General features: G+C 35.3%; 5 protein-coding genes across 6 annotated transcripts; 1 reads left to right on the top strand and 4 right to left on the bottom strand.

Moving 5' to 3' along the window:
• The first annotated feature begins 887 nt into the window (after positions 1-887).
• Positions 888-3,128, top strand: LOC130725739 (uncharacterized). Its single transcript, XM_057576942.1, has one exon. It carries the CDS (start codon positions 888-890, stop codon positions 2,997-2,999), a length of 2,112 nt encoding a protein of 703 aa, XP_057432925.1. The 3' UTR covers positions 3,000-3,128.
• A 2,559-nt stretch (positions 3,129-5,687) lies between these two features.
• Positions 5,688-7,524, bottom strand: LOC130724707 (F-box/kelch-repeat protein At3g23880-like). 2 transcript variants are annotated; one of them, XM_057575997.1, is made up of 2 exons: positions 7,387-7,524; positions 5,688-7,231 (listed from the first exon to the last, which is right to left on the bottom strand). In XM_057575997.1, the coding sequence occupies exon 2, from the start codon at positions 7,073-7,075 to the stop codon at positions 5,984-5,986; it is 1,092 nt and encodes a 363-aa protein (XP_057431980.1). In that variant the 5' UTR covers positions 7,076-7,231; positions 7,387-7,524; the 3' UTR covers positions 5,688-5,983. The 2 variants fall into 2 exon arrangements, with proteins under 2 accessions (XP_057431980.1, XP_057431979.1); XM_057575996.1 differs by having other exon boundaries at positions 5,688-7,391.
• Positions 7,525-10,440: 2,916 nt separating this feature from the next.
• On the bottom strand, positions 10,441-11,226 carry LOC130725738 (F-box/kelch-repeat protein At3g23880-like). The gene has a single exon (XM_057576941.1). It carries the CDS (start codon positions 11,224-11,226, stop codon positions 10,441-10,443), a length of 786 nt encoding a protein of 261 aa, XP_057432924.1.
• A 1,599-nt stretch (positions 11,227-12,825) lies between these two features.
• Positions 12,826-13,986, bottom strand: LOC130725737 (F-box/kelch-repeat protein At3g23880-like). Its single transcript, XM_057576940.1, has one exon. It carries the CDS (start codon positions 13,984-13,986, stop codon positions 12,826-12,828), a length of 1,161 nt encoding a protein of 386 aa, XP_057432923.1.
• A 6,091-nt stretch (positions 13,987-20,077) lies between these two features.
• On the bottom strand, positions 20,078-21,457 carry LOC130722267 (F-box/kelch-repeat protein At3g23880-like). The gene has a single exon (XM_057572951.1). The coding sequence runs from the start codon at positions 21,437-21,439 to the stop codon at positions 20,273-20,275; it is 1,167 nt and encodes a 388-aa protein (XP_057428934.1). The 5' UTR covers positions 21,440-21,457; the 3' UTR covers positions 20,078-20,272.
• Between the last annotated feature and the right edge of the window lie 3,043 nt (positions 21,458-24,500).

Here is a 24,500-nt window from a genome sequence, read left to right as displayed (position 1 = left end):
TAGGCCCTGGGATTTCCAAGCAGGCCCAAATGTCACTAAGGAGCCTTTGATTCATTATTCAACCAAGGAATATGGATAGTGCATTCTAGAAGGGGCAAAGTGGGGATTACTAGTAACTCCCTAACAGAATAGAGAGAGAGAGGATTATGATTGTAATGACCATCTAACAATATAAAGGGAGGAAGGAAAGGTTGAGGGGGTATCTTGATTCTAAGCTAAGTAGAGATATGAGTAGGAAGCTTTGAGCTTCCTATAGGAGCCTAGCTCTGTGTCAGAATCGGATTCCATTCCCTTTCTGTTGTAATCCCTTTTTATCATCAAATAAGCAATCTATCAATTCAGTTCTTACACTTTCTTTACAGTTCTCAATTGTTAGGATCTAGGTTCCTAACAAAATGGTCCGACCTACCGGATTCGCTTTGACGGATGTTCTTCGCCGGAACCAGCAAACAGCGACCAAGATGGAGGCGAAACTCGACGCGTTGGCGAACGAATTCGCTGAGGTGCGAACGGCGTTAGCAGCGATCACGACGGCGGTGAAGGATCTACCTTCATCGTTGGCGCTGATGATAGAGTGATCGAAGGGGAAGGAGATTCCCGATGAAGCAGCGGAGGAAGAACGGCGAGAGCAATACCTACCAGAACCAAGTCTAGATTCTTCAGAGCAGGAAAGCTTGGAGAACAGAGAAGTTTCAGAGGAGGAAGCAAAACCTGAGGCGAATTCACCGGAGAAGACCGAGAGGGAAGCGTCGCGGAAAGATTCAGCGTTTGTTACGGTGGCGGAAGCCGAACTTAAGTCTCCGACAACGGGGAAGGAAGCCACAGCAGAAGCGTTGGGGAGACAAGAGGAGGTCATCGTCTTCAAGAAGCTTCTCGAAGGATCGTCAATGGAGAAGTTGCAGATCGGCAACATTCAAGGGAAGAAGAAGGGAGAATCAGTCGTGGAGGCTCAGATCAGCGATTTAGGGTACGATTGGGAGGGGCGGCCACCACAAAAACCGCCGGACTCAGATCGTCACACGGTAGCGCACCGAGCGCGTACGGCGGCGGCGAAATTAGAGACCCACGGCGCGCCGGCATCGGGAAGGAGAGGGAAGGTTGTGGAAGGCGCACAACATCTCACCGCAAGAGATGGGGAACGTCAAGAGCAAAACGGGTTGGGTATATTTTTCCTTTTAATGGGCCTGGCCCAACAAGGAAAAGAAATAAAAACCAAGGAGTTCTGCTCACTGCCAGCAAAAAGAAGGAAGGAAAAGAATATAGTGGATTTACTATTTAACATAGAGCACCAAGGCCCAATAGAATTCCACACAACCGGATTTACGGGGTCGGGTCACACAGGAGGATCCGATTGGGACTGGGTCAAAGGACCAAAGGAAAACGGGTCTATAGCAAAACCAGAATTACCTGAGGAAGACGGTGAAGAAGTTGCAGAGGGAAACGTTCTTGCCAGAGAGGTAAACGAACAAGAAGAAGGTCATGATGGAGAGCTGAGTCTGAGGAATTTTAACAATCCAGCAGTGGCTATGGTTGTTGCAGAGGTGAGTTTCTTTTCTGGAACGAGCTTGTATCGGAATCAGAAGCCTGGAGGCAGCCCCCCCACACGTATATGCCAGGTGGTAGTGGCATCCATGAGAAAGCACAGATTTCAATCACCTGAGAATGTCAAATACAACGAATTTGGGACAGAGGGTAGGTCTCGTGACAAACTTTTTGGTCTTGTGACTTCAAGAGATGAAATTCCAGAGCTATGGAAGCTTGATGAAGTGATAGATCTTAGGGCTCCTAGAGGCAGTAATAAGCTTGTTCCTCAAATCAAGGAATCAACAAAAGTTCCTGTTCTTGGACATGCTGATGGAATTTGTAGTGTATATGTTGACAGGTCTGCTAATAATAATATGGAAAAGCAGACTGTTAGGGATGCAGATACTGATTACCCCGCAGCTGGCAATGCAATGGAAACTCTTCTGGGACACAAGGGACTGTCATGTATTGGTGGACTTAATGAGCTCACCCTTGAACTCCATCGTGAAGGTGTTCAGCTGTTTGGCAGAACAAAAGCCAGTGCCTTGCTAAAAATTTCTGAGACGAGCACTTTTCATCTTGAGGACAGCTCAATTGCTTGCACGGTTGTAATTGCAGAAGGTGTGTCTGCGGCCATTGACCACATCAATAACCATGGAAGTGCTCATACTGAATGCATGGTTACAGAAGACTCTGAATTGGCTGAGACTTTCATTAGACAAGCTGACAGTGCTGCTGCATTCCACACTACAAGCACACGATTTGGTGTTGGGCGGGTTCTGGGTAATACTTCATCACAGGATCTACGAATCATTGCAAATCTTCATTGTTTGGTTCCCAACATATGTGAAGCACAAGAGATGAACCTTTTTGTTCTCAGGGTCCTGGAATACTTGCAAATGGATCTATCTAATTTGCTGCCTGGGTTTTCGTTTGCTTCTGATGTTCCTAAAGCTGCCTCTGTCAGCAAGAATCTACGCCCTTTACTAAGTTATGCAGAATCTTTGATTACGAACTTTCTAAATGAGGAGGATGTACATCTTCTAAGGGTGTTGCTTGGCGAATCACAATCATTATTCACTTCTCCTGGCATTGGGAGAAATGAGGTTCAGGATAACGAATTGGAAGAGTTATCTTGGGATAAGTTTTCTCAACTCGTCAACAAACATTATCAGGAGGCTCATAGTGTAGTGCGATGCTCATCACTTATACAAGAAGAACCTTCTGTACTTGGTAAGAAAGGGGGCAAGTTGAAGGAGAGAATGTCTGAGACTTCTTTATGTCCAAGCACAGGCCAGTTCGATGAAGCTACTTGGGAAGACAACATCACTATCAAGAGTCAATTCCCATCTTTCAACCTTGAGGACAAGGTTGATCTTTCAGCAGGTGGTATTGTTAGGCCCTGGGATTTCCAAGCAGGCCCAAATGTCACTAAGGAGCCTTTGATTCATTATTCAACCAAGGAATATGGATAGTGCATTCTAGAAGGGGCAAAGTGGGGATTACTAGTAACTCCCTAACAGAATAGAGAGAGAGAGGATTATGATTGTAATGGCCATCTAACAATATAAAGGGAGGAAGGAAAGGTTGAGGGGGTATCTTGATTCTAAGCTAAGTAGAGATATGAGTAGGAAGCTTTGAGCTTCCTATAGGAGCCTAGCTCTGTGTCAGAATCGGATTCCATTCCCTTTCTGTTGTAATCCCTTTTTATCATCAAATAAGCAATCTATCAATTCAGTTCTTACACTTTCTTTACAGTTCTCAATTGTTAGGATCTAGGTTCCTAACAATAATCTTTCTGAAGAAATCAATATTCCAAGTTTGCTCTTATAATTTTTGCAGATCCATTTATAAATAAATATTTTTCTCATTATAACTATGCTCTTATGTTATTTGTTTCTTTAGATTCATTTTGTCCCTTTTTGAAATTTTTGTTTAAATTAATAATTTAACCTTTTTCATGTTTTTAAGTTTTTTTGAAATTTAATTTTGCCATGCAATGCAAAAATAATACAACATTGTATAGTTAGTACTTAGTACTGAGAAAGATCAATTTACTTCTATGTTTTCCTTCTTATAACATGATTTTTTTTTCTAGAAGGAGGATGGTATAAAGGGAAAAGAGGAAATTGCTGGATAAAGACAATGAGCTAAGATTCTTTGTCAATACTACTTCTGTAGAGAACCTGGTTTCGAATTTGCTTGAGACTCTTATAGGCTAGATGTTTCATAGAAAAACTCTGCAGTGGATAAAGTCCACATACTTATCTAAAGCAGCTGTTATGTCCTCATCACCCCAATTGATTCATGTAAGTGGAGGTGGCAAGACTCTTCAATCTTCGAGTTTTTTTTTTTCATCTAATACAGGTACCAATTGTTTTCAAGTCAAAAACATTCACATTTTAATGAAACTTAGCTGTCTATACAAGTTTTTTTCATACATAAGATTCCAATGAAATCTTATTTAAAAGAAATCAAGCATTTATCACGTAAACTATGGTATTTGAGATTTACTGATTTGATGTAGACATTAGCTGCATTTGGATAATGAAAAATAAAAGAAAAAACTTTGGATAATGAAAAATAAATGAAAAAACTTTGGATAATGAAAAATAAATGAAAAAACCACACTAGCCACATTTGGATTCTGTTTCTTTCTTTTTTGTCTTCTTCCCGCCCTCTGATTTCTTTCGGTAGGCGGCGAATGGAATATACAACAGTTACACATAACACATCGTGAATCTTCTATTAAAATCATGTTTCTTCTATAAACTGTATCTTTATATGGAATATACAACAGTTACACATAACACATCGTGAATCTTCTATTAAAATCATGTTTCTTCTATAAACTGTATCTTTATCCACGTGAAATGAGTAGTAGACTTTTCTACTGCAGTAAATCCATACAAGTCTAGGCTTTGTTTGGTTAGAGGAAAAGAAAGGGGGAATGAAAGAAAATACGGAATTCGAGGTGTGAATTTAGATTAAGGTGTAGTTCAAATTCACACCTCGAATTTTGTGTTTTCTTTCCTTTCCCCTTTCCTTCTCTCCGACCAAACAAAGCTAAGTATAGAGTTAGCTTATTCAACCTAATTACCTTTTTTACAAACACTTTTTGACTGATTGTTATTTATCTGTATCTAGCAGTTGTTGTTTACTGCAGCAAATTCAATACAATCATGTCTCAATTATTGGTCTTAAAAAATGTCTCATTGGGAATGGAAATTTGAGGTACAATACAAATAATTCTAGTAGTACATTTCTTAGCATGCAAGAATCCTTACGTCTGTCTCAGTGCTGCGTTTGAGAGCAAAGTTTGTAGCTTTCTGTTTTTGTTTCTATGAGATGTGAAACTTGTCTTCTAGTAATAGTTAATTTATAGATTTCTGTTATTTTTTTCTAATTTTAGAAAGCTCCTCAGTCCTCTCTCTTCTTCTCTTCTTTAGAAGAAGAAGAACTAAAGATGAGTAACGATTATTCACTCTCTCAAGGGTGCTTATCAATAACTTGTGTCATTTGGATTTCTGTTGAACTCAACGTAAATTTATGTTGAAGTTAACGTGTCAAATTCTGCTTCACTGATACGCGTTAAATTTAATGTGGCAAATTTAAACTTCTTTGTTAATACTTTGAAATACGTCAAATCACATTTGTGTTGGCTTCAACGTCAAAACAAACTCGCACGAACATGTTCTAAAAGGAAGAGTCGCCCATGCAATGGAAGTTAATACTTAATACACCATTTATATACATTCCATACTGCAACTACAATTTAAACCAGAAACTGAAGAAAATCTAGACAAGGTCACCCTACGATCCATCATTCTATAGTGTGTTCCATTAGTGCATGTGTAGAAATACTTCTGCAATTAATTCTAAAACTGCAAGATACTTCTGCAATTGATTAGAGAATCTGATACAAAGATGCTATATGAGCCACAAATCTACCTTCAGTATTGTGCTAGAGAACCTGGTTCCCAAGCTTTTTACTTTATTCCATTCTAGGCTTTTTCTAAGGTCAAGCAAAGCTTAGTGCTTTGTTATATAGACAATGGAATAGAGTTTCCTATAGGAGTATATGTAAAAGCTTTCCTCTTTTATACTTCACTGACAGAATGTGCCCTGTTTCTCAAAAGTAGTTCCTTCCTTATCTTTTATACTTCATAAAAGCCTATAGATTCTTCATTCAGAAATTCAACAGAATTGAAGTTGAGTCACCAATTATATGCTTCTTACCATAATACAAGAGAGCATATACTTGTTTTCATACTAGAATTTTCTCATACACACAAATAGATGAACCTATCATCAAATCTTAACAACATCTATACACTGATTTGCCTCTCAGTTCTGAAACATATAATACATCTAATGGCAAAGCATATAAACACAGAGAAAACTAGAGAAGGATTTAAAATACTTCACTTCATTTTTATTCTTCCTTAGCACACCAACCTTAAATCTTCATTGGTGAAATCAAGGTTTCAATATAGACCTCAGCATCAAACCAACCCTTCCCACTCTCAATCCTGGGATACCTAAATGACTTGTCTCTTGGATCATACATAACCAAGTCAAATTCAAACATCAACAGCACTTCACCATTCTCTGAGATGAAATAAGGCCCTGAATATGAAAAATCTTCAGGATTAGGCAAATAAGGAATTGTCACCAATTTCACCCAAGACTCTCTCACTCCATAGTCCTTCATCATCCACACAACAAAATCAGTTCTTTTGTGATCATAATTCATGCAGAGACATCCCTTTAAAACACTCAAAGTAGGTGTTGAACATTCTTCCTTTTCATAATCAGGTGGCAGAATTTCCTTATATGTTTCTTTCTGAAGATCCAAAGAAACAATAATCCACAAAGAACTCACACCAACAGAGTAATTAGCAGCCCAATTGAGAGTGCCACTTACAAATTTCCCAGAGCTTTGATAGGGTGAAACACCATGAGGGAAATCCTGAATCTTCCTCCAAGAATTTGTTCCCATACTATAAACTTTCACCTTAGATTCACTGAAGAACTCATTAGGATCACAGAACACAGCCACCACCTTGTAATCCTCAGTGACATGATCATACCCAAGCCCAAAAGCAGTGAAACACCCTGGTCTCCAATTGTTATTCAGAGGCGGTGATTTCTTGGAGACCCTGATGGAAGGATTCCAGAGAAGAACACAGTCACCTTTAATGGCGAAACAGAGCAAACCATTGCAAGAGCCAACAATTCCATCATGCCGGTACTTGTTCTTCACCGGATAGTTAAGGTCCTCACAAACAGTTGATGTGCTGTTGAACAAAGAGCTCACGGAACATGATTTGAGGTGAAACTCAGCGGTTGTTGCACTCAATATGATCCTATGATGGTTGAACAGAGTGCTCTGTTTTGACAAGTGGAGATGCTTCTTGATGAAGTAAGGATCAGAAATCAGTAACATCCATGACTTGCACACGCACCTGAACTTCAGAAGAGACTTCACTGGAAGCCTTGAGAGGATTTCAACAACGAGTTCATCAGGGAGGAAAGTTGCCACTGCCATAGCTTGATTCTGCTGACTCTGTTTCAAGTGGCTCTGTTTCTGAACAGAGGAAGGTGGAAGTAGTAGTTGTAGTAGTGAGGTTTGGTCCGTGGGATTGATGGGTCGCTCTCTCTTCCTGGTGGAGCTTACACGGTGGCTGGAGCCACCGGCGCCGCCCTGTGATGACATGTTAGAGATAAGGAAGGTTGTTATTGTGGTGGTGATCGGTGATCAAAAGTGTGTGAGTGTGAGTGTGAGTGTGAGTAGTTCATGTGTGTGGTGATGGATGATTATAAGGATGAAGATGATAATGATGATAGTGATAATCTTACTGTGATTGCGCAACTCTAATAAAGTAACCCATGAATTGAAAACTTTGATGTTTGATACATGAGACAATGCCACGTTTCAGTTTTGGAAAGACACTTGCTTTGCTTGAGTCCAAGATAAAGAAGAGGAAGGAAATGAAAAGAAGAAGGAATTTTATTTAGAGAGTTGAACCCAAAACTTCTACTTGAGTTTGAACAATCATGCGGCAATTGACTTATATGTTAACGCAAATGCATTTTTAGGAACTCAGACTCAAGACCCTACTTAAGTTAGAACGATAGTTGATTTATGTGTTGAGTTGTTAAGAACGAATCTAAATATAACTAAAACAACAAAGAATAATATTTTTTGAAAATAGCTAAGTTGCATGATGGCTTTTGCTTAACCTTTGTTGAAATTTTAATTAAAGCCACTCTTTATCTATACCGTACAGAAACACTCTTAATAGCATTTTTGATTATATACCCTTTTGCATATCATATATGCTGTTTTCTATGACTAAGGATCTTGTATGGCGATTAACTTGCAACCAAAGCTGTGTGCTGCATTGAATAATGATAATAATTTTGGTACAAGTAATTGGAAAATTTAAAGCATGAGCTAAGGAATATTTCAGGAACACCTCCAAGGACTTTCTGTTTCACTAATATAATTTTTTATCAGCAATGCTATATGTTAGAAGTAAAGTTGCAAGAAATGCTAGTGTGCCAAAACTCAGTGTAAATTGTCTTGTTTGACAAAAAACATGCAATGATGAGTTAAAAGTCTCTTCTTACATTTTTTTTAAAGATTTAGAGTGAATTTTTTTCAGAGACTGTTTGTATATGAGCTTATTAAAACATATTGGAGCTTTTCTATTAGAAAATGCACTAAATAAGTTTTAATAAGTGCATTTTACTTTTCATTCAAACGAGTTGTACGATTATTAAAATAAAATAAAATTTAGCTATCTAAAAAAAGAATATTTTTTAAATATTTTATGAAAAACATAAGTTAATTTATGTTTGATTACATGCACCAACTTAAATGCTTTTTTTAAAGATAAAAAGTACTTTTTTATTTTCTTTCTCATCTATCGCAATATATTTTTTGATAAGCTAATCAAAATAGCTTATTCAAATAATCTCATTTCACTTTTTTTTAATAATGATTACTTTTAAAAATTCAGACAAACAAACACCTAAAAAGTTAACAAGTGATTTTTATTTGAAAAGTGATTTTATAATGAAATAAAGTAGATGAGTGATTTAACAATTAAAGTAATACTACTACGAAGAATACCAGCAGGAAGAAATTTTGTGAATCTAATTATTTTGAGTTACATATACTCATCAATTAGTCAGTTATATGTTATGTTATTAAAATTTTATATAATTTTTTTTCATTGTAATAGTATAAGCTTATCAAATACCTCTGTCACTCACTCTTTATATCTTACTTCACCCATAAGATTTCTAGATGACATATTAGCGCTAATGTTCTTATCATTAAAGCCCCACACAGTCGTGCCACCACAGTATTCCTGTTTTGTGTTTTCTGATTCATTTGTTCATTTTTTTTTCTCTCTTTAGATAAGATGATGACAGCAAGTGGTGAATTTTGTGAGTCACTCAAAAGTCTATTGAAGAAACAACAGGGCAAAAATCAAAAGAAAAAAAAATTGATCCTGCTATCTCCTATCATGAGATGTACATGTGATTATATCCATTCTTCCCTAGTTAAAAATTAATCTTGTGCTTAGTACAATTCGCTATTCTGTGGCTCATTTATTTGACCAAACTACCAATGATATTGGTCTAATACTGTAATGTTATCATGCACAAGTTGCTTTTTTCTTTACCCTTTAAAATGACAACCATGACTTTGTTATTTGAAGGTATCATGATTCATGACTTCTCAGTGGCTTACAAAAACATCACTAAATTATGAGTGTTCTGTTGAAGGTGTCAATGGGAATATTCCACCATATAAGAACTACTAAAGATTAAAAAAATGCAGACACTTCATCAGAGACACATTAATTCAAATTGTGCTTAAGGATGCTTATGGATTTCTTTGAAGCATAAGATACACATTGATACAAATTGCACACAGCATTCTTTGAAGAATAAGAAGCACATTAATACAACTTGCACACATGGAATGACTGAAAACCATAAATATCAAGGATACTTAGGGATTTCCCAGTACATTTGCAACCCACTTCAAGTGACATTTTAACTTTCTTTACAAGTCAGTAAAACAAGCTTGCATAGATAAATTTTGCAATTGCATCTCTTGCATTGATTGCCTGAACATAGAGTGTGAAAGAGCTAAACAAATAAATAAATGAATAACATACATATATTGAATACAGAGTATTTAGAGCCATAGAGCACTGGTTACAACTGCAAAAAGAAATAGATCAATTAAATTCACGTAGATCAATTAAATTCATGTACATACTTATACTATGTACTGAAAATTGATACACAACGACGCAGAGAAATTTATTCGAACTTCAGCAAAAATTGGATTTCAAACCCCCCAAATGGTCATGTACTGTTATAAGACCGGAGCTCATCTATGCAACAGTCTGCATTAGTTGTTTGTTGCTTTTCTTTCCATTCACAAAAGAAAAACATGAGTTATTTATGAACTTGTAAAAGCAAATCATGAACTTAATTAAGAGCCAAATGTATGTTAAATTATGATTTGTTTAGCTCATAATGTATCATGCAAGATTTGAAGGAAACATCATGGAAATTTGTGCAGCAATTAACATGCACTTCAAGAAACATCTAATGACATTGCATAATATCTAAGTCTCAATTCCAATCTTAGAAAACTAATCAATAACAATAACCATCTAATGCAACACACGGTTTATTGATTGTGAACTATATAAAACGCAACACATATGAAATAACAAACAACCAGATAATCTAATAACTGAAATTAACAAAGAAATTCCTCACACAGCAGTTCCATGGACCATCAAGTATCAACTGGATTCTCTTCAAGAACATCGTGACACAACATGTCATATAATTCTAGATATATCAAAGATATATTAATTATGAAAGACAGGGTGATATCAAACTCTCAATGTAGCGGTATGGGACCATCCCCTCCGAAATTTTTGTGCTGTATTCAGTATCAGGACTCCTAGAAGTGCCATTTATGTAATTATAAACAATCGCACCTGTCTTGGACATGACGACCACTTCATCATCCTCGTATACATAATAAAGCACGCTGGTACACAACGGATTAAAGCCGTCATGAACTCTGAACAACTTGGTCCAAGACTCTTTATTTCCATATTCATTCATAACCCAAACATCTGCGAAAGTGAGTGCATTACAAAAGATGCACAAGCAATCCCTCAACACTTCCAATGTCACATTAACACCCCCTCCTCCATAATCAGGAAGGCAGAGTTCTTGACAACACTCCTTCACCAAATCAAACGAAATAATCCGCGAATCAACTGAGAGCCAGTTAAGTGTGCCCCTAACCAATTGTCCTGCATCAGAGCTTGGACTAGAAGGAAAATACTTAATCATTCTCCAAGAATCAGTGCCCAGAGTGTGAATTTTGGCTACACGAACATCCCAAAAAACCGCAACCACCTTGTAATTATCAAGGACATGATCATAACCAAACCCATACACAATGGGCCTAATTCCAAAATAAGGCTTTGAGTCTTCTAAGGTGGGCAACTTCTTGGATTTCTGAATGGAAGGGTTCCATAAAACGGTGTCACGTTGTTGATTGGTGGTGATACAGAGCATGCCGTCGCAAGAGGCAACAACGACGGAGTCTTGGTATGGATTGTTGAGAGGTTGGTCGAGGCGCATGGCGTGGGTGGTGACGGTTTGAACGAAAGGGTAGTACTGAAGAATGCGTGAAGGGGTGAAAATGAGGCGGTGACGGGTGGGGTTCACTGATGAACGACGGAGGTGGTTTCTGGCGAATTTGGGATCGGAGATGAGGGAATTCCAGGACTTTCAGACGCAGCGAAGTTGCGAGAGGGGCTTTACTGGAAGCCTGTACAGAATGTCCTCCATGATTTCTGACGGGAGCATTGGCTGCGGCGGCGATGGGTCGCCGGAAGGGTTGGAAGCGGAGGAGAGTGACGGTGGTGGTGGTGTTAGGGTTCCCTGCATCAACGGCGTCGTTGCTCCCACTGTCCCGCCACCTGATACTATTGTAATAAAGATTTGAGATAAATATGAAAATGGTTCTTCAACTATGAGCGAAAGTTGGTTTTGATCTCTCACCGGCGTAACTTCCCGAAATAGAACCACCGTACCTGAAATTTGGTCTGGCCATTTCTGGCACAGTTGTTCACCTCACCGGATGGACTATTTTCGGAAGTTATACCGATGATGGACCAAAACCAGCTTTTCAGAGAACATTTTCATATTTCAGAATGTCCTCAATGATTTTTAACGGGAGATTTGCGGTGACGACGATAGGTCACCGGAAGGGTTGGAAGCGGAGGAGAGTGATGGTGGTGGTGTTAGGGTTCCTTGCATCAACGGCGTCATTGCTCCCACTGTCCCCACCACCTGATACTAGTCGGTGAGGGACAAAAGCCAGCTTTTCAGGGAACATTTCCACATTTATCCCTAATAATTTTATGATATTTATTACCAAGCATGTTTATTTAAAGTGATTTTTTATCTTATAATATAATATTGTTTTTTTGGTACATCAGAAACATAAATTATACACGTTAGGAATCGATTTATAGACCTCCACTACACAACTCATATGACATATGTCCACAGGTCTTACCACTTGAGCTATTCTATGAGGACTATAATATAATATTGTAGCGGCTCACGGTTATTATATTTTCAAAAAATGTGATTTTATATAAAAAAAAGTATTTTATAGTTTCATATCCAACCAATTTAAAAGTGTGAATTTTGTGAGTCATCACTCTTGAGGAAAGACAAGGCAATTTTTTTTATGATATGTTTAGTTCATAATGTGTCATGCAAGATTTAATTGAAATATCAAGCGCTAAGCGCTTAGGAATAAATGGGTTGGGAAGTTGGAGATTTAATAAGTTCTAGTAGGTGTAATTTATCATTTCGATGAAAAAATTGAACCTTATAAAATTAGCGCAGCAATCAGCAAGCATTTCAATTTTCAAGAAATATATAACAACATGACATAATATCTAAATCTCAATTCCAATCTTAGGATAATAATAATCAATAATAATAACACTAATGCAATGCATGGTTGATTGATGGTGAACTATTTAAAACGCAATACATGATGAAAGAACTAACAATCCTATTATCTAATAACTGAAAATTAACAAAGCAAATCTTCAAAATGCAGGATTCCCTGGACCATCAACTATCATATGGATTATTCTAGATCAACCTTTTGACGCAACATGTCATATAATTCTTGATATATCAAGGATAAATTGACTATCACGGACAAGGTGATACTAAACTCTCAATGTAGCGTTGTGGGACCATCCATTCCAAAATTCTTGTGTTGTACTCAGTATCAGGACTCCTAGACGCACCATTTCTGTAGTTATAAATAGTCAAATTTGAATTGTATTCAAGGACTACTTCATCATCCTCATAAAAATAAAGCACCCTGGTGCATAGATCAAAGCTGTCAGGAACACTGAATAATTTGGTCCAAGAGTCTTTATTTCCATACTCATTCATGATCCAAATTTCAGAGAAAGTGAAACCATAAGAAAAGATGCACAAGCAATCCCTCAACACCCCCAACGTCACAATAACATGTTTTCCTCCATAATCAGGTGGGGAGAGTTCTTGACAACACTCCTTCACCAAATCAAAAGAAATAATATTCAGAGAAACACCAGAGAACCAATTAAGTGTGCTGCTCACTAATTTACCTGATTCTTCACTTGAAAAATAAGGAAAATTGTTAATCCTTCTCCAGGAATCGGTGCCCAAAGTATGAATTTTGGCTTCACAAACATATGGGGAAACTGCAATCACCTTATAATTGTCAGCCACATGATCGTAACCGAACCCATATACAGTGTGATTAAAGTAGTCTCTTATGTAGCTAGGCTCTTCCAAGGTGGGCAATTTCTTAGATTTCTGAATGGAAGGATTCCATAAAACGATGTCATGTGGATTGATAGTGATACATAAGATGCCGTCGCAAGATCCAACAATGATTGAATCACTGTATGGATTGTTGAGAGGGTGGTCCAAGCGCACAGTGTCCTCGGTAACATGGTTGGAAATGAAAGCATGAGGGAAAGACGTGCGAACGAAATGTAGAAAGCGAGACGGGCTGAAAATAAGGCGATGGCGGGTGGGATTCATTGATGACCGATAGAGGTGCTTTTTGGTGAATTTGCGATCAGAAATGAGGGAATTCCAAGACTTGCATACGCAACAAAATTGTGCAAGGGACTTCACTGGAAGCCTGCACAAAATTTCCTCCATGATTTCAAATGGAAGGATTGGTTGCAATGAGTCTCCTAAAGGGTTTAAGGAGGAGGATATTGAAGGTGGTGGTGTTAGGATTTCTAATCTCTTCATCTCAGTTAAGTAAGAGACGTAGTTTCTCCCACTGCTCTCGCCACCTAACACCATTTGTGATTGTGGCAAAAATTGGATGAGGAATTGAAGATGTTTTGTCGCCTTTTAAATAAAATTTTATTATATTTTATTGTAATTTTAAATTATATTATATTATTTTATTTTAATATTATTTATAACTATATATATTTATATTGTATAGTATTGTATTATATTATATTTTATTTTATATAATATGAAATTTAATTTAAGTTAAAATATTATTGCAAACCAATATTTAGTAACAATTTCCAAAATATAAAATTTAATTCATAATTATTTTACATAAAATAAAAAATATATTTAATGATTATTCAGATTGTTGAGTATATAAATTATTAAGCAAGACTACTCATAATATATTTTGATAATGATAATATTATCAATAATTTTTTTGCTTAATTTCTTAAATAAAATAATGGTTTGTTTTATCATTAGTCACAAATATTAATATTAAATTATAAAATTTGTATGTGTAATTAACATGAAATTATCAAAACAATTATACATTTATCTAATATAATAATACTTTTTGTGATAATGTATATTAATTATTTAACAAAACCTACCAACATATGATAAAATATAATTTATGAATGTAAAATTATTTTTTATGTTTACTAGAAAAATTAATATTTTTGGATATTAATATTCTACATTCATCTGGATCTAATAATATTTATGATTATTATTATATATATATATATATATTAATTATTTAAAAATAAATAATTATGGATAAAATTTAAAATATTATCATAATTATTGATAATATTAATTAACTAATTTTTATGTTAATTTTTATTTTTGTTTACTGGTCATTTATATTATTAATTATATGAATTATTATAAAAATGTACTTAAATATCAAATGTAAAAAATAGCTTACTCCATTTTATAAAAAAAAAAATTGTAGGTAATTCACACTTTGATGAATTTATTTTTAAATAAAATTTAAATATTGTTTATTTAATTTTATTTCAGTGATAATTTTGAGCCATATTTTATTTTTAATCAAATCAATCATATTTTGTGAATAAAAAATTATTTTACCTTAATATTTGTGATTATTTTTCTCATTGATATAACATCCAATTATCAAAGCTTAGTAACTTTTTTGTGGGTTTAAATCATAGGTATTTCCAATGAGCGGAACAAATCCCTAACAATTACTTAACCTAACTGCATTTAGAGGTGGAAATAGGGAGAACTGAACTTTGCATAAATAGTTTTATCTGCTTAAAAAATATAAGGTCTAAGCCTAAAACAAAGGGGAAATAATATTAAATACAAAACAATTTTCTCTTACTGTTTGCTACTACTTACTCAAAATAGTTTAATTTCTATACTAATATATATTTTATATTTAAAATTTTAAATATAGACTATTTTTTTTTTTGAAAAGAAATATAGACTATGTTTAAAAATCCTATATCCTGGCCAGTAGTATTTGAACCGTAGACTTGAGAAATTTTGTTCCATTCAGGCCATTCATGCTAGTAAATAAACTCATAAATAAAAATGAAAAAATAAATTTAGTAGATTAAATAATTTTTAAAATTTTAAATTTAGACAAGTCAAAATTTAAATTAAGATTTATTCCATTGAAATTTTCATTAATTTCTCACTTTTTATATCAAGTCATTATCAAGTCTAACTTAAACAAAGGAGAAGATAAAATCTATCTTGTTTTTATCTTATCCTATGCTCTTTTCCAGCTCTCTACCTCATTCTGCTCTTATTATCTCATAATCATCAAACGAGCTGCAACAAAAGATTTAATTTGTGTAATACTGTAATTCGCAACGTATTGTGCAAGATTTGAAGCAAACATGAAATTTGTGCAGCAGTTAAGTGACATTTAAATACTAGTGACTTGACATAACATTTGGATCCTAAACCATTTAATGCATGATTGTGAATTATAAAAAGAAGAATACATGATGAAAGAAACAACAAACTAAGTTCTAACTAAAATTAACATGTCAATTTTTCAATTTGCAGATTTCATCAACCATTTATTAACAATCATAAAAAATAAGGCAAACTTTTACATGCTGTTTGGTGAGGAACTGTTATAATGTTGTTTCTCTCAAATCCAATGAGTGAATGCCAAGTGGATATTTGTGCGATAGCATTTTAACTTATAAAACTCTTAAATAGGTCCTCTAACTATTTATATTATACATTTTACCATATGATACAAATACTCAACAAAATGTTTATTTTCTGATTTTGAAATTGATTTTAACCTTATTGAAATTGATTTAAACATTTCAAGCTGATTTGGGGCAAATTTATTGACCTAATCCTTCCTCTTCCTCCTCTCTACCGTGTTCATCTTCTTTGTGCCGTCGTGCTCCGTCCTGCCGTGGCGGCCTGAATGAGACCTCATCCTTCGTCAACCCAGCGTCAATTGTGTGCTTGAGTTTTCGTCGTCGTCCTTTCATCTACGTCTATATTGTCCGTGTTCTTCCTCTTCTCTGATGTGCGGTCGTGCTTCGTCAGGGCCCTTGTAAACAGTTGCTTTCTTTGAAGGTTAGGTTTCTCTCACACTCCTACTCTTGTATGCATATTGTACAATTTGTTTTGAAAAATGCACCAGAAGTATAACATGCTTTCAATCGATATTTCAGCGTTGTGGGTTATTTGTACCTATTAGTAGCAGGAAAAACCCTTACCTGAGTGTCTGAGTTTGTTGTTTTCCCCCTTTATTGTAATGCATATGTCTATCTCAAGCTCAATTTTATTGACAGAACCATAAGCAACTCGATCTATATCTTATCCTATTTAATTGAGTATTTATATTTTGGGTTCAATTTGATGTTTCATTTTTGTAAAACTATTCATCAGTTTAAATCTCTGAACTATTAAAACCTAAAACTAGAGAGGATTAATGGGTGTTGTGATGTAGAAAAGTCATATCATTCATGGACACAAAACTACTTCACGTATGAGTTTTTGAGGCTTTGTAATTGTAGTATTCGATGGCTTATACCCATTCATGCAAATAACTGAAATTTATGTGGGTAAATGATCGTATCTTTGTAATATGTTGATATTGCTAGTGGTGCAATTAGTTTCTAGCAATGACATTATGCTCTATCATAAATCAAATGGTTAAAGGGAAAATATTATTATCCACTATCATTGCATATTTCCAGAACTATTTTTAGTGCTTTTTATTTTGTTGTTGGTGATTTGGTTCTGAACAAGTACGGGTTTATAGTTATAACAAATTAATTTCTCTGTATCTCATCATGGCCTTGTGAAGGTTTTGGCTGAATTAAACTAGCCTACTTAACTTAAAGAAGAAAAATGCTAAGCCGCCCCTATACATAACATGGTTGTAATGGGTAGGGCAGTCCAACCATCTCTTGCTTTTGTTTGTAACCAAATTTGATATCAATAACCATTAGAGTAGATTGGTCTGGTCATTGTTGTAGTGATAATGTTTATGTTTTACTGATAGAGTTAATCCTTTTAGTATTGTCACAACCTTTTTTCATTGTTAGTTTGTAATAATAGGAACTTGTTTCTGGTTTGATTGCAGAATGATATCACTTATAAGTCATGTTCTGGATCTTTAGAGTTTTAGTATTGATAAATGATATGGATAAATGAACTTATATGAACGGGCAAATGTATTGAGTATGCTCTTAAATTTTTTTAAAATGATATATTGTATTATGCAAATGTTAGGCTAATATTGACAGACATTCCATGGTATATTTCTATTAGAGCCTTGTTATCTCTTACCAGCAACTCAAATTTTACGTGGGTCTTTCAAGCTGTTTGAACACATAAGATAATGTTTAGTTCTTATAGATTTTTTTTTTCATTTTAATTTCAGGGGATTGCGTTGTGTGTTTTCTGCTTCAAAATTTGGTGCATGACACAGTGAATGGACAATTGGACACTGAAGTCCCCATTGAGACAATTCTTTCTTATTGAAGCACATGATGCTTCTGATATTGATGAAGAGATAAAAAATAAAGACCGACCAAGCTGCTAGTGCCTAAGCAGTTTTCTTACCTATTATGGAAGGAGATTTTACACTTTGTTTGTTAATTGTTAGGGTAGAGATAGTGAAAAGATAGATAGGGAAGACAAGTCATAAAAGGAGTTTGACTAATTTGTTTTTGTTTAGCAAGACAATCATTTTGTGGCGGTTTGAAACCCCCAAAGTTTTTTTTTCACAGCCAGAAAACAGTATCGTAGACAATCTTTTTGTGGCGGTTTGCAACCGCCAAAGTTTGTTTTTACCCAGAAAACAGCAGCCCAGTGAGGAGTTTATTTCTATGTGTAGGATATCATCACCAAGTATTCTAAGTTCATAAGGGGCAAAAATCCTCAATCCCTAAATGGTATCCCATATCCTCTTTCACCAATGAAATTGTCTCATGGCAATTACAAACCACCATGTAAGGTTATAAAAATGTCATATCCATGCATTGTTAGTTAACATGACATAATTTTATTGGTTGAAACAGACAATAAGAGAGTTAATGAGATCAATTTACAATTTTTTTTATAGAAAATGGAAAGCAATTGCTTTGCAGGCATGTTACATCAAGAAATCCATAAAGAAGGGGAGCAATATCTTCTACCACTCCTCAAAGCATTTTTGGGACTTCCACTTTAAAACCATTATTTGCTGCCCTTGCTGTACTTCAAGTCTTCCAACTTGGGACTTCCTAGCACTTTGAAATTTCATATGCACTGCTTTAGCTTTATCACTTTGAAATTGTGTTCTCTCAAATTCGATAAACCAAATTTCACACTAAATCTCCCATAATTTGCACATTTGAAACATTCAGACAATTAGGAACTATCCAATTACATTAAAACAAAAGGAAGGAAACAAGCAATAATCAAATGACAAGCTTTACAATCTTTCTTAAGGTATGAAAACAAGATCTATATACAAAGTGAAAACCCTGATACATTATCATAAAGATGCTCTCCTTCATAAAAGGTAAAATGTAGTTTTCTGTAAATTTATTTAATTTCCAAGCAATTAAATTATCTTGCTATTTCCAAGTTCAAACTAGTGATAACTTATTTCTAAATATGTCCTGATATGTCTCCTGCTACACTTATCAGAACATTATAATTATTCAATCAACAATTCAACACCTGTTCCACACTTGCTGATTAAAGCACATCATGCTCTTTCCAGGAAAGTTTGAACTAATAATTTATTTCAAGCCAAGTCTTATTTTAGAATTCACATTAATAAAGGAAGCATGAGAGCAACAGTATTAGAATGTTATTTTGAGAAGAGAGTTATTAGCAGTTCCTCCAAATCCATCACTGCCTCCAACACAGCTAGAAATTTTAGCCAATAGATAATAACTGGATTCTAGGCCTAGGTCAAGAGTTCTGATCTTGCCAATAAACTACAAGAACCTAAACGAATGCATCTATCAAGCAGAGCCCTGGAAGAAACTTAACCCAGATAATTTAATTAAAACTTCAAAAATCTTTTAGTTTGAGACAAAAAAAAAACAGGCAATTGATATGTACTCAGAATACACACATATGCAAAATAATTGTCCGGATAAGATGAACCTCAGTGGGTGTACAGACTCCCCTCCTACATGAAATGGACACAGATATGAAGTACTGGAGCAAGTTTCAGTATTGATTACATAATAAAAATATCTACCTGGGTGATAGGAGCGTACATAGGCTCGCAAAAGTTTGTGCCAGAGGCGTGCTTGCGACGGATGAGGTGATTATTTTCATATGAAAAGGGGCTTGCGACGAAGGTGCTTCTGGTCGGAATAAACCATGCTTGCGGCGGCGTGGGAGGGGGTGGAGGAGGACTCGCGGGTGGAGGAGATACTTCGGTTGAATAGGCCTAGAAGCTGGAACACGGTGGTGGAGCCTCCATCACCGGCGAGGAAGCTGCGGCTGAAGAGAGATTAGGATGAAGCAGAAAGGTTTTAGGTTAATGAATGTGTTTCTCAAATTTTATTTTAGGTTTAATTTGATTTTCTTAAGTTCAAAAATGATTTAAAAGTGTGAATAGTTGGAGGATAAAATGGAAAACTTAAGAAGTTTAGGGACCCAAATTTAAAACATTAAAATTACTAGTCAAAATGGATGATATGGCAGTCTAGTACATTAGGCATCTTGCTATTGGCCAATAAGTGGGGGGCATTGCTGCTGTTTAAAACACAAACAGCATTTTTAAGTTTGCCAAAAAATAATTAAGATACATTGAATGAAATGAAAACATGTAAGGTCTAGTTAATGGGTTGACAAATTCTTCAAGCATAGCAGCGTCCACATCTTAATACAAAGAACAAGGTGACATCAAACTTTCTACATAGACCTCTGAGCCCATCAGGGAGCCATCATCCTCTAACATATGAAGTTCCATTTGAATGTAGGCTGTCTTAGAAGTTCCATTTTTGAAATTGTATAGAACAAAATTCTCTTTTAACTCCAGCAGCACTTCCTCACTCTCTGACATATGAAGTATCTTTGCATATGAAGACCCTAGTTCCCTTATGGTGAATAATTTACTCCAAGACTCCTTATTTCCATACTCCTTCATAAGCCAAACATCAAAAAACGTATCATATTTAGAAATGATGCACAAACAATCTCTCAACACCCCCAAAGTCAAATTCACTTTTCCATAACCAGTAGTAGGTTGATTAAGTTTTTGATAACTTTCCTTCTCCAAGTCAAGAGAAACAACAACCCAATTAGAATCATCAAATGATAACCAATTAATAGTGCCACTTACAAATTTTCCTGGATCTTTTGGGACATCTTCAAAAGGGAATTCTTGAATCCTCCTCCAAGAATATGTACCCAAAGTATAAACATTGACTTGTGTTTTGTAACCCCCATTATCACTTGGATAGCAGAAAACTGCAACTACTTTATAGCAATCAGAGAAATGATCGTAACCAAAACCATATATTGTGTAACATGATCTCTTTAGCGGTAAATTTTCCAAAGGGGGTAGTTTCTTAAATCTCCGAGTGGAAGGATTCCATAAAAAAGGAAAGTTTGAATAATCATCGCTGAAGCAGAGGATGCCGTGGCAAGATCCATTGATTTCATCCAAACGTTTGTAACTGCCCATAGGGTACTCAAGTTGAATGGCGGGAGCAGGCGCTACGACGTTGAAAATAGAGAGTAGCGGGTAAGTTGTGAAAGATAACTCGCGTGTGTAGTATGAGAAGTTGCTTACGATGAGGTGGTGGCGAGTGAAGTCTGTCAATGAATAGCGGAGGTTCTTTTTGGCGAACTTGGGATCGGAGATTAAGGAATTCCAAGACTTGCATACATAGCGGAGTTCCAAGAGGGACTTCACGGGGAGCCTGCACAAGATTTCCACCACGAGGTCGAAAGGAAGGCTTGGAAGTAGCGACGCGTGAAGTGAATCATTGGGAGGGTGAGAAGAGGAAGGGAGTGAAGGTTGCCCTTGAGTATCTGATGCCATTTCTGAGTGGCAGAAGCTACATGAATGAGAATGTGGTTGCAACTTGCAATAAATCAATTCATCTGACACATTTGAGAGTAAAAACCGAGAACCTCAAGGCCGAGAGACTAGTTCAAAACCAAGAAATCTTTGACTATAACTTGTGGTGAAAATGGATGCATCAGTTCCTAGCCAATTAGGCATAATAAATCCATCTTCAGCAACTGAAAAGAACAGTGAGGTATTTAAACTCAGCTTCGATAATACTATTTATACATTTTTAGGTTATTTATTTAATTTTTCGAAATGATTAAAATTGAAGCATATTTATTTATAATCAAATCAATCACATTTAAAAAAAGAATCGTCTGAAAAAATGTTGATAAACTTATTAATTAACTAATTTTACGTTAAATATTACATATATAATTGAAATAAATATACTACGAATAAATACAATTTTTCAATGTAAAAAAAATTGTACCCATCTGTTGAAAATAAATATTATAATTTTAAAAACTTATTTTATTTTAATATTGAAAAGACAACAAAATTGAAGCATATTTTATTCATACTCAAATCAATCATAATTTGTGTGTGCAATCTAGTATCAGTGCGCCATTGCTGTTACATCTTACAGTACTCATGGAGTCATGGTCATCATGAAAAAATAAACTTAAATGAGTTCCCACCCACACCTCCAAAAAAGGAAAACTTGAAAAATCAGAACAGAAGCACTTGGTTAGTTACTAAATAGTGCAAACAAGTACCACAGCAGGTAGTTAAATTTGTAGAATTTATGTACATAAGCCTCACAAGAGGATGACCTGAAGAAAAATAATTTATGTCTCGTTATTGAACTTGTGCTTATTTAAAACATGCAGTCTAAGTTATGTTTACCAGAGTAAGAGATGTTTCAATCATCTGAAATTACCTATATTTATCTTTAGTGATAAAAAAACCAACAAAACAAGTTCTCTCTTCTCATTCTCAAGCAGTTACTATGAACTTGTCATCAACTTCATTAAGAACTATATGTATGATAGGATTTAATTTGTTCAGTGCACAATGTATAATGCAAGATTTGAAGCAAACATGGAATTTGTGCAGCAGTTAGGTAAACATTTAAATAAATGTACCAGTGACTTGACATAACATATAGATCTAATTTCAATTTAGAAAACTATAACATTAACCATCTAATGCAATTCATGATTGTGAATTATACAAAGCAGGATACACACATGACTAAAAGGACCAACAGTACTATAACTGAAATTAACATACCAATTTCTCAAGTTGCAGATCCAATCAACGATCAATTAAAATGATCAAAAGTAATTACAACAAACAAAACATTAAATGAAATGAAAAACATGCAAGGTCTAGTCAATGGATTGATGGGTTCTTCAAGCATAGCATCCACATCCTAATATAAAGAACAAGGTGATATCAAGCTTTCTAGATAGACCTCAGGGTTCATCATCAAACCTTCGATGTTTTGAATTTGGGTAGTCTTAAAAGTGTCATCTATGGAATTGTAAAGAACTAAATCTTCTTCTAACTCCACCAGCACTTTCTCATCCTCTGACATATGAAGTATATTAGGATATGAAATGCTCAGGGCCCTTATACTGAATAATTTAGTCCAAGACTTTGTATCTCCATACTCCTTCATAAGCCAAACATCAGAATATTTATCAAAGACATCATGATTATATATGATGCACAAACAATCTATCAACACCCCCAAAGTCAAAACTTCAAAAGTCATATTAACAGGCTGAACAAGTTCTTGATAACTTTCCTCCCCCAAATCAAGAATAACAACAACCCCATTCTTCGGGTTGAAGGTGATTTCGCCTGAGGGGATCTCGCAGTTTAAGATGACATGGTGGCGGCTGAGGTCCGTCAGTGAACAGCGGAGGTGCTTTTTGGCGTGGAAAGGATGGCCTTAGAATGACATAAACTCTCGTTTTCATTAATGTAATTGAGCAATACCCATGTTTTATGTTATATATTAAGGGAGATTGTCATAGGTATCATTTTTAAGTGATTCAGAATCAAAAGGTAATAACAGTGGATTGGTGGACCACATGAAAAATGATTCACCATATAACTTGTGTATGCTCAATTAGCTTTGCCCCGGTAGGAAAGCCTTGAAGTGAATGATAAGAACAAGGTGAAGTATTTTGCCTAGGTGATGTGTTAATAACATTAGCCTTTGTAATGTGTTGTTCAAGCTTGTGACCAAAGTGCTTCGGCTAATAGGTTGAGACTAATTTTATCAGATATCATTGATGAGGCAAAAAATGTGTTTGTGTCTAGTAGGCTTATCACGGATAATGCCATGATTGTTTTTTACTGCTTTCACTACATGAAGAAAAATTACATGTGTGAAGCCTGTCTCATTTTTGCTATGCTAATATTAAGCCCACTACCAGTTTTGCTCCTTAGAGGGATCTCCGGCAGGGGGGCCTTTCTCCCTATCTTTTCATCCTTTATGGGGAGATGTTGTTAACCATGCTTAACAGGGTTTTCAGAAGTTTTAGCTTTGCATGGTATTCATGGTGCAAAAATTGCCCAAATTGGGCTTGTTATTTCTCATTTGATTTTTTTTCTAGACTATAGTATTGTGTTTTCCCAAGCAAATGTGGAGGAGGTTGTTATCATCTACTCTGATACTACTCAGAAACTATACACAATTACTCGAACTTTCAGACGAGTGGTTTAAGAGATCTTTGCTTAGAGAACGCTACAATATTTTTTGTGCAAACTAGTGATGGGCTGATTTAAAATGATGATTTCTTCTAATCCAAAATAAAATAGCATATACATGACTTCATCGATGGCAGATTACATTCACTTGCATTCTCAATTTGGCAGCAAATTGTGAGGTAAGATATAAATACTTGAAATATGGAGATAGTATTGCCACCAGTAACTCTCTTGATTGTGGGCAATAGTTCTGTCATAACAACTCATGTACTCAAATATATCTCAAGTTAGGTTGATGATGAAATCAAGATTAACAACATCATTTCCACATATCCATAACAAGTAACAGAACGGACTTCAAATT

This window comes from Lotus japonicus, chromosome 6 (genome assembly GCF_012489685.1).
Source record: "Lotus japonicus ecotype B-129 chromosome 6, LjGifu_v1.2".
Classification (NCBI taxonomy): domain Eukaryota; kingdom Viridiplantae; phylum Streptophyta; class Magnoliopsida; order Fabales; family Fabaceae; genus Lotus; species Lotus japonicus.
Note: the sequence above shows the minus strand (reverse complement) of the source record. Positions and strands in the feature narration are given on the sequence as shown.